The sequence below is a fragment of the Apium graveolens genome, unplaced genomic scaffold (assembly GCF_009905375.1).
Source record: "Apium graveolens cultivar Ventura unplaced genomic scaffold, ASM990537v1 ctg6948, whole genome shotgun sequence".
Classification (NCBI taxonomy): Eukaryota; Viridiplantae; Streptophyta; class Magnoliopsida; order Apiales; family Apiaceae; genus Apium; species Apium graveolens.
In genome coordinates this window covers 54,783-66,126 of record NW_027419920.1, presented here as the reverse complement: position 1 = coordinate 66,126, position 11,344 = coordinate 54,783, and the positions used below count along the sequence as shown (strand labels likewise).

Sequence of the window (11,344 nt, the reverse complement as noted above, 5' to 3'; positions counted from 1 at the left end):
TATTACGTGAGACTGTAGGATTTATAGAGTGTGCACCCGAATGATAGCGGCTGCGTGTTACATATGATAAAAAAAATTATAATCGACACTATTCGGTTCAATTTGATAAAATATAATCGTGAGTGGTCATATATGGTTATATTTCTTCTGAATGTTTCGGTCAAATTTAATCATTTATTTTATCGTTGAAAACTCGCAGCCGCTACCCTTCGGGGTGTGTACATGATAAACCATAGGGGCTCACGCACTAGTCTGCAAACCACGTGAACCAAGATAAGACGTATTTAAATGACGACAGACTCGAGCTCAATTCCTGTATCACTTACTAGTCTTCATTTTTCTTGTAATAAATACTATTTGAATGACTAGTAAGGTTTTTGCAATGAGAGACAATTCCAGATTGACCAAATTCGTTAAGTCCAAACTGATCAGCGCTTCAATTCCTGTATCACTTACAATGCAAATTTTTTCAATATGCAGGCATTCACTCAAATCCAAATGAACTAAATTACAAAACTTTTGGAATGATAGATGGAATTAAGTGGATTTTTACAACCCCGAAGCAATAAATTCTCTACTAATTTCAAATTTCTGAAGTCATGAGTTGTATTAAGGTTGGTTAAGCGTTTTGAGCTCGGTAAAGACTGTTTGGAGCAAATACAATTAAGTCATCACAATTAACATGTTCTCAACATACAGCTTCATTAGTGATTTAGTGCTCTAATTTTATGAACACCAAAATTAATTATGCTACACTAAATAACTAAATTACAAAAACAAAATAAACATATATAATATGCCAACAAAATTAAACTTCAAACTATTAAAAAACTGTGAAGTACAAAAATAACATATATTAAATATGATATTACAAACAATTTATTATATTAGTAATTGAATTATTACCAAAATTCAAGAAAATTATAAATATAGATGTAAATGTATTCACCCTAAAAGTCTTTTTTTATGCTTAATATAAAAAGTCAATCATTAAGACCATAGCATTTCATGTAACGTTCATAAGGTTTAACCTTGTGTACGTATCATTTCATTAAGTTTCTCCTATTTATCGTCCTCGGCTAACTTATTCTCAATTTTACGTTCTTTGTTTGGATAATATTTGTTATTTATATTTTTCCTAATCACCGTTCTATACCCAAAATATAAATATTATGACCCCTCCGGAGCTATTTAACAAAATTTCGTTAAATGTATCATTCGTGCACATTGGTTCAAATTTTATTAACGGCCTATTTTTTATTTTTTATTGTATATGAAAAAACATGTGAAATTTTTTGAATCTTAACTCTCTTTCATATGATAATTTACGCCAACTAAAACTCTTAGAGCATCTCCAATAGGGTTGGCTAAAATGATACGCTAAAATGATATAAAATACTGATTATCTAAATTTTACTGAACTTGTAAGAGATTGTACTTCGACGGGAGTTACTATAATGATTGGCTATATTTTTAAAAATGGTATGCTAATATTAATTCAAGTTATTATAAATAAAATATTTAATTTCAATATAGTAATAGATGATGGGGAGTTACGTTACAGGTCCCTAGTGGTTCAACAAATTTAGCCAATATGATGAGCTTATCTAAAATTTTATCTAAGGGGAATGTCCCATTGGAGAAGAGCAATTTATTTTTACACAATCTCTATAATTATATATATGGTATGCCACCTAGATTTTTAGCTAAGGATTTTTGACCATTGAAGATGCTCTAAGGGACAATTACCCAAATTCAAATAAATTAAATTATTCAACTTTTCAAAAATAACACATATTAAATTTGATATTACAAATAATTTATGATATGTTATAATTTGGTAATTGTATTATCACCGGAATTCAATAAAAATATATGTGTTGATGAAATTTTTCCGCATAGAAGTCAATCATCAACAGCGTAGCATTTCACTAGGGCATGTTCATATTGTTTGTGGAAATAAGGTTTAACTTTGTGTACATATCATTTCATTAATTTTCTCCAATCTTTCATCTTCGGCCAACTTATTCTCAATTTTGCATTTTTTTCTTTGGATAATATTTGTTATTTATAGTTTTCCTAGTCATGCTTCTCTAGCCAAAATAGAAACGATATGACTTATTAATGTGTGTTTGCAATTTCACAATATTCCGTTGTCTGCATTATTTATGCAAATTACATTAAAAATCAATGGCATGAGTCCCGTCACTTCACCCACTTTTCTTTTTTTTTTCACTACTGTATACATATTTCTTAAACTCCATTTCCAATCTTTTTGATAAAAATCAAATGGACGGAGTTAATGTTCAACTATACTATTAATGTGAAATCCAAAATATGTAAAAAGTGAGTAATAAAGATATTAGTTTAGTACTAACGGGATAAAATAAGATTTACTCCCATCATTTAAATTATACTCGACGATTTTTTTAGCATAAAATTAATCTATCACTTCATCTGAATCAATTTCTTCGGCCTCTCAATGCTGATAAGTATTGTGTCTCTCATATACTCTTCCTCCATTTTATTTCAAAAATCAGTCTCTCGGATACTCTTTCCTGGTAACTGTAGCACTAGGAATAGTTGCAGGAGTAGAATACGACAACAATGTCTTTCTTTTCCGACTTTGATTGGCAAAAAAAATAATATAATTTATTAAAATAAATTCACAATGTCTTTAATTTTAAAAAGTACATAAAAACTAAGATATATAATTTAGATTTTATATAGCACCGGTAACTAAAAAATATATATATATCTCCCACGGTTATTACTCATTTCAAATACCCACACTCTATCTAAATTATTAAAAAATATATATTAAATTTTAAAAAATTAATCTATTTAATTTAATAATGTATAACGTATTGTACTCACAATTAACTACTTAAATTAAATTTATACCTTAAATAATTATAAACAAAAAGAGAAGATATACATATAAATAAACTAATCAAAAAAATTAAACAACTAATATAATTAAAAAACTTACATTAATAACATTTAAGATTTGCGAATGAAAAATGATTTAGGGGAGAGTGAACCAGGGGAGAAACAATATGCTTGATAAATCTCTTCTATATATAAAAGTACAACAAGGGGATAATATTTTGAGATCGAAAAGACTAAACTACCCCTGTTTTTAATATTTATATAAAAGTTGTGTTTTGTAGGAATCGAACTCGAGTTGCTTCATTCTTCTATACAACCTGTACCACTACACCATATTATCACATGAGCTTTTTATCATACACATAATATCTAAGTGTGTTAAAAGAATATTTTATTTAATTTTAAAGATAGCTACTTCAATTCCGCAAAAAAAAAAGATAGTTACTTGAATATTTGTACAATTAATTTTAAAAAACTGAATTCCAGATATAAAGTTAGGCATAGTACATAAATGAATTATTATCTTATTTATTATTATTTTTTTGTTTGAAAATATATCTCATATATTTTTAACATATTTTTTATTATAAAAATTAATTAAAATGTACATATATAATTTTTAAAGAAAATATTGAAAATATAATCGCCTATATATAAATAGTCTAGATTGGTATTAATATTTAGATAAGTTCGAATTATAATGAGTCAATGAATTTTAATTTATTTTGAATTTGAAAACAGAATTTGGCCCATTATTCAAAAAATACTCGAAATTTGACTATATGAAGTCCGAAAAACATTGTCACATTCTACGTTTAGTAAATTTAAAATAGAAGTTCGACGAGAATATCTTACCAATAATGTGAAATTTTTTGATATCTTATATAAATATAAATTAATGTGTTTGAGGTGTTTATAAGATCAAGTCAATTGATTATTTGTATTAAAATTACTAACTTCACTGTTGACGCAATAGTGTTTTGGGACTTGTCCCGATTTTAAAAATATTTTAAATTTGATATGAGATCTCTCGAGATTTGTTAAAATTATGATGATATATTAAATCAATTTATTCTTCATTTTTCACTTTGAAAAAACTAACATTTTAAAAAGAATTCTTTTAGATAAACAATATTTATTGATCAAGATAATATTGTACAAATATTTTGAATTATTTTAATATTTTAAATTATTCAAATAAAAGTTATATCTATACTATATTGTAGCATTTGATTCAATACATTTTATACTATTTTAAAAAATAAATATTGTTCAATAATTTGAAGGAATTAACCATTTCAACTAATATTTAAAAACTTTATCGAATTGAAGAATATCTAATTTTAGGAGAATAGTATATAATATTATCAAATTATTATATAAAGAAATATTAGAGTTGTAATGAAAGAAACTTAAAAATAGTTTAAATAACAATATAATTACAATTTTTCCTTCAAATTCTTGAAAAAATCACGAACATCAATAATAAGTCTTACAATATATAATTTATTTTTATGTTACATGATTGATACTCGATCGCGTAAAAAACAGATATGGGTTGTTTGTCAGTGATAATGTGAATAACATATATAAATTATTGCAATATATTTATTACATAATTTTAATTTTTGAATAATTATAAATATATGTTATTTAAGTAATCAATTGCCTCACTAGATATTAGTAATGATTATACATGTACATAAATCAGATATTTAGCATATAAATAATTGAAACCATCGTAATTTCCTAAGAAATGTAACATACTATAATTCACATGCTACCATAGACACATATAACCTAATCTTATTTTGTTAACAGTGGTGTAAAAAAACTAACATTTTTCCAAACATACATACGTTAAATTTCAAAAACTAATATTTTTCATCAAAATCAACTTTTATATTAACATTACTAGCGGCTGCGGTTTACCTACGATAAAAAAAATTATATTATGCCCGCAAGGGTTGGCTCAGCTGGTTAAAGAGGGGATAACTATCCTTTTGGTCACAGGTTCGAATCCCACGGGAGGAGAATTTATGATTATGCCTCCTTAGTCAGAGTCTGTCGCTTAAATGCGGTTTACCTTGGTTCACGTGGTTTGCAGGCTATTGCGTGAGTCCGTAGGGTCTGAGTCAGAGCCTGTCGCTTAAATGCGGTTTACCTTGGTTCACGTGGTTTGCAGGCTATTGCATGAGTCTGTATGGTTTATCCAGTGCGCACCCGAAGGGTAGCGGCTGCAGGTTAACTACGATAAAAAAAAATATTATTTTATATTATGATTGCAAGTAATTCTGAATTCAGTTATTAATTTTTTATCTTTTTAAATTGAGTAAGTTAATTGTAAGTTATTAGAGAACTCGGTAATAATATAAACCAATTATGTAATTTATTTAAATAAAATTCTAATTTTTTGTCAGCTCTGTATTCAACATATATGTTAATTTTTAACTTTTTCTTTGTAAACATACCAACGACATTCTACATATTAAGTTTATTTGTTTCATTTTAAATGTACACTGACTACCCTGTTTATATTCATTCATTAAATACATTTATACAACACAAACAAGAATATATAAAAAAAAATCATGAGTTATATTGGAAACGTTGTTTAATTTAGTAATGTCTTATACGAAAATGATACACATATAAATACGTTAGAGATTATACAACATTTACAAATAAGAATATAACTAAAAAAATTATAATTGCATGCATAAAAAAATTTTAGAAAATAACCCGTGCCTCGCACGGGTTATTATGCTAGTAATATTTTAAGTTGGGGATATGGGTGGGTTTGTCATTTTCTCTGTAGAGTACACGTTGCATCCAAATACAATTGGACTAGAGTTCTCAAAAGATGTTGGGCTAAATATATATATGAACTGGGCTTCAGATAATGTCACATGGGCTAAATGTAACAGAGATTGGGATTTATACAAAAAAATAAATGGGCTGTTAAAATTTGACATGGGCTGGAGCCAACCCCAGCCCAGCCCACGGTCCGCCCCTGCCTTCCATAATATTCACATTTTGTTTATCAACTTAGCCCCAGTTTCTATTCGAATTCTACTAAATCCCATTCGTTTTGTTTAATCGTTTGTTTATTTGTTTGGTTTGGTTTGTTAAATGATACAATTAGGAGTGTTGAATGTTACGGCATTGTGTTCCTTTGACATGTTTGAATTTTTACAGGAGCAGATTAATTGACAATATTTTCTTTTGATATTTATCTTTTAGTCATAATTTTTTTTCCAACATTTATTTTTGCCCTTTGTTTTGTTAAGTAAGATTAAATATTTTTAAGACATAATTTCCGCGAAAGCATAGATAAATTCCACATAATCTCTCACATAGAAAAAATATTCATTATAATGTAGCTTGAATTTGCATAAAAACTTATTTGTATTATATTATTTCAATTTCATATATTCAACGTTTAAGTTTTTTAAGGCCACCAAAATAATAATTTTTAATTTAATATTAATGATTCCGACTATGTGGTCAAAAATTTTAAAGGACCATGAACGTTTGAAGATGGTAGAGGTAAAATGTACTACAAAGATAATTGAGAGCCTAAATTTGTTTGAAACTTTTCTTTTTATAGTAATGAACCCGTCGGGAAATCATGTGAATCAAGTTAAACCGCGACAGATTCTGACTTAATAGGCATAATAATAAATTCGCCTCCCTTGAGATTCGAACCTATGACCTACAGCATAGTTAGTTATCCTCTGTTTAATAATTCTTTTAAAACTTAATCATGAAGGAAATATAGTTTACTGAAACCCTAAACCCTCAACCTTCGGTCCATGACATAAACCAAGACTTCGTGTATAGATTTGTTACTTTTGTCCTGTCTCTCATTGTCTGCTAATTTATTATCAAATTTATGTTTTCGGGATGGTATTTGTTATTTATATTTTTATTTTGTCACAATTTTTAGGCTCCTATAGCCCAAAACAAAGAGGCTAGGACTAAAATGTGCATTGTGATATTTCACAACACACAGTTGGTTTAAGTTTTATTAAATATATATATATATATATGACTATTTCAATAAAAACCACTAAAATAAAAACTAAATGGAAACTTAATTTTTATGATAATAGAAATGATAGTGGGTACGAGGGTGGGACCCAAAGGGGGCTTTGGCAGGGTTAGGTTTGGGCCGGGGAGAGGCTTAGTGGGCCAGGGTAGGGCCTACTAGGACATATTGGGGTCTATTTTGCATGTATGGGGCATATGTAGGATTATGGTTCGAGCATCAGTGAAGCCTAATGGGCCCGTGGTGAATTTTAGGTGGCCGGAAGTAGGTCTCGGATAGGTCATGTGATCTAGGAGGTGGGTGATGTGATCTAGGGGGTGGGTGATGTCATATAAGGGTTGTTTATCTTGGTTTCCATTTAAGTTTCTATTTTAGGGGTTTTGATTTGATCATCTGCTTATATATATATATATATATATATATATATATATATATAATTGTAAACTCTACGGAGTCCGCTATTTTATTGGACTCATTGAAGTCCATATATGTTTTGCAAGTAAAATGTAGCTTAAAATATTGCAAAACATATTATTTTTTGAATTATGTTCTACAAACATCATTATTTAATTTAAAATCTTACGGATTGCATACATTTTACAAGTGAAACATTGTAAAATATATGATATTCTACAAAACATACTTAGTTTGCAGAATATAAATATTCATGTTGGAGAACATACATATTTAGTTGCAGAACATGCATTTTGTACTTGTAAATATATGAGATTTACGTGATTTTATTGAAATAATGATATTTATGAAGCATTTATTGCAAGATAACATGTTTTATAAGATATTTTATATGCAGAATATAGATGAACATTTTTTGTGTACATCTTACCCTCCTCATACCTGCTCCAAATGGGATATACTAGGTACATTTGATTTAGTTTGATTTTACTCTTAATATTTATATTTTTAATTATAGATTTTTTCAATATTTGTTTTTCTCTACGATTAAATGTTTTTAAGAAATAATTCAGAGAGAAACAAAGAGACTCTGATATGGATAAAAAGTAATCCGTAAAAATACAATTAATGGTGAATTAATTGTGTCCTAAAGTTGACTGGTCAAATCCGTGATGCCACGACCCAAGTAGGTCGTCACGGTCATGGCCCAATATGAGTTTTAATAATCCGAGTAGACTATGACGGCCACGACCCAAAGTGGGTCGTGTAGCCCACGGCCTGAAATCAGCTGCGTGATAAGCCCGTCGTGGAGGCCTGAGAATGAGGTCCACGAGGACACCTACATCGAATAGAATATGGAAACGAATTCTCATAGGAATAATCCAAAATCCACCATCTAGGAGAGTCCTACTTACCGTCTAAGTAGGAGACATGTCCACCAAGTCTCCATACCCTAGTCTAACCCTAGAATCAACATCTATATAAAAGGCTCTACCCCTCAACCTAGAACTATATTGGCTTAATCCTCGAATAAGGACATACAGGCCACTACGTTAGAGGTGTGCACTCATCGCCATAGCCTCGAAGTCATCATCAAGAACTACGTTTTTGACTCGATTCTCTACATCACAGAATTACGTAGGCATCTTGCGAGGACAGCTAGTGCCCACCGCGAGAACAACCATTAAAACTCAAAGCTCAAGAACCCTAGCATTAATTGTAATCATAACCCTAGTTTTTATTCCCAATATTTGGCACCGTCTGTGGAAAGACAACATTAACCTTGGTAATTACACGGAGCGGAAACAATGGTGGAACCGACGATCCCGTCCCATCACAAACGATCTCATCGATTGTGGAGATACCCCCACACTCGACCTATGCCACCACCCAAGGTTAGAGGAAGTGGACACTCTAATCAAAGTGAAGGACAAGGGCGGATGCCCCAATACGTACGTGGCTTGGCTCCTATCACTGAGGACTGAGAATTTTCTGGACCCTACTTTGATAGAGAATCTAAATCATCGGACGACAAGGTCGCTCTAAGGAGAAGGCGTTCCGGTAAAGAGCTGATGCCTAGTGGTAACCAGCGCCCCAGGAGCACTCAAAGGGTGACTACCCAAGATGTACAGGAGAGGATCGGGGCTCATGAAGCGGAGATCCAAATACTGTAGTGTGACATGAAGATGCACATGACACTAAGACCTCCACCTGTTGCGAGGCAAAGGGATTTTCCTCCTATCATAAACCTGGAAAGTCCAACACCAATAAGGGCTGCAGCCCCAAGGGCTGAGCCAAGTGATTTGATGCCCCTAGGAGATTCTAATGATCCAAAACCACTGTTCACTGAAGAGATAATGAATTCCTACATCTCAAGGAAGTTTAAGATGCTTACCACAAAGCGTATAATGGTACTGGCAACCCATCTAACCATGTCAGGACGTACTCTAACGCTCTGTTGTTACAGCCCATCAACGACGCTATCAAGTGTCTGACCTTTCCTCAAACCTTGTCGAGTATGGCTCAAAGGTGGTAAAATCATCTACCCCCAAACTCGATTGGATCCTTCAAGAACTTAAGCCAAGCTTTTATCAAGTAATTTATTAGTGGCAGAGTACACGAGAAAAGTTCAGCCTCCCTTATGAGCATTGTGCAATGGGCAAAGGAGTCCCTAAGAGATTACCTGAATCTTTTCACAAAGGAAGCCTTAAAGGTACCGGATTTTGACAATAAAGTAGCTATGATAGCATTACAGCAAGGAACTAAAAACGAATTCTTCAAGATGTCCCTAGCTAAGCGCCTCATGAAAGCATGTTACAGCTCCAAGATAGGGTCGGAAAATACATCAAGATGGAGAAAAGTATCAGGAAGACAGTGGTAAACAATGAACCCACTAGCAACAAGAAGCGAAAGATGGATCAAGAGTACGACGTTAAGGAAAAATATTCTCGAACTGAAAAGAACTCTGATCCTCCTTCCTAAAAGAATCAACTATCAAGGTTCACTGAGTATGCAAGGCTGAACGCGCCGAGAAGTCAAATACTGATGGAGATTGAGAAAGATAAAGATTTCAGATGGCCGAAACCCGAGAAGAGAGACAAGAACCAATTCCGTAGGTTCTATAAGGATGTTGGTCATGACACCAACGACTGCAGACAGCTCATGGACGAGATTGAATATCTCATTCGACGAGTAAAATGTGAAAGGTTCGTCAAATGTGATGATGAAGGAGGCCCCAAAAGGGATGACGACCAAGGAGATAATAACAAAAGTCGAAACCCACATCCCAGAGGGCCAGTGATCAACATGATCTCCGAAGGGCCAACGGCCACGGGGATAACAAAGAACTCTTGTAAGGCTTATGTCAGGGATGTAATGAGTATAGTCGGAGATGGATCCAAGCGTGCCAAGGCTGAGATGACACTTGAGTTCGATAACCCCGACCTTGATGGTTGGAAATTTCCTCAGAACGATCCCCTAGTTATCACTCTGTTAATCGGGAATTGTCCTGACAAAAGACTCCTAGTTGATAACGGAGCTTCCGGGGATATTTTATTCCGTGACGTGTTTCAAAGGATGGGGTATACTGACTCCCAACTGACCCCCTCTGATGTACCCTTCTACGGGTTTAACCAAGTGGAATGTCAAGTAAAGGGAGCAATTCGACTCCCCGTGACTATTGGAGAGGAGCCCAGATAGGCCATACAGATGTTAAACTTTCAGGTTGTCAAGACAGCCTCTACCTAAAACACAATCATGAGGAGAACAGGTATTCATGTATTTAAGGTCGTGCCCTCAACCTGCCATATGGTACTCAAGTCCCCAACCAGAAATGGTCTCGGAGAAGAGAAAGGAGATCAGAAAATGGCCTGAAGTTGCTATGTAGCAACACTTAGGCCCGATGGAACCGGTGGCAGGTCCTCCCAATTGAAGACATGGATGTCCGAGAAAATGATGAGCGTCGAGGGAAGCCAGCTAAAGACTTGGTCCCAATTTCCTTAAACCCGTTAGACCATGATAAGGTCACGTACATTGGAGCGTCCTTTGGAAGACCCCGAAGGGACCAATTGACAAAGTTTCTATAATAGAACAATGACGTGTTTTCTAGGACAGTGGCCAACATGCCTGGGATTGACCCCAACCTTATAAATCACAAGCTAAACGTCGATCCAACTCGGAAAGCCGTGCAGCAGATGAAGAGAACCTATGCACCAAATAGGCTGGAAGCTATTAAGCAGGTATAACACCCTCCAAATCCGGGGTATAGATTTGGGGCATTATTAACAACAATTACCAACTATACCTGCACAAGCGGAATATAAATATATTAATTACCCCGAGCTATCACTACTCAGGATCTTTTAAGGTTTGAGTTTGGAAACAAGAATCATGCACTACACTTTATTACAAACCCAACTAAATAAAACCTGTCTCAAGAACTCTCTTTATTACAAAACTTTATTCTATCTACAGTTTCACTACGCAATC

At 32.9% G+C, this 11,344-nt stretch overlaps 1 protein-coding gene across 1 annotated transcript; it reads left to right on the top strand.

The window, feature by feature from the left end:
* The first annotated feature begins 9,901 nt into the window (after positions 1-9,901).
* On the top strand, positions 9,902-10,555 carry LOC141703662 (uncharacterized). The gene has a single exon (XM_074507115.1). It carries the CDS (start codon positions 9,902-9,904, stop codon positions 10,553-10,555), a length of 654 nt encoding a protein of 217 aa, XP_074363216.1.
* The last annotated feature ends 789 nt before the right edge of the window (positions 10,556-11,344 follow it).

Bases quoted from the DNA above. Each gene is read 5' to 3' on its own strand.
- LOC141703662 (XM_074507115.1), top strand. From the start codon at position 9,902: ATGGAGATTGAGAAAGATAAAGATTTCAGATGGCCGAAACCCGAGAAG.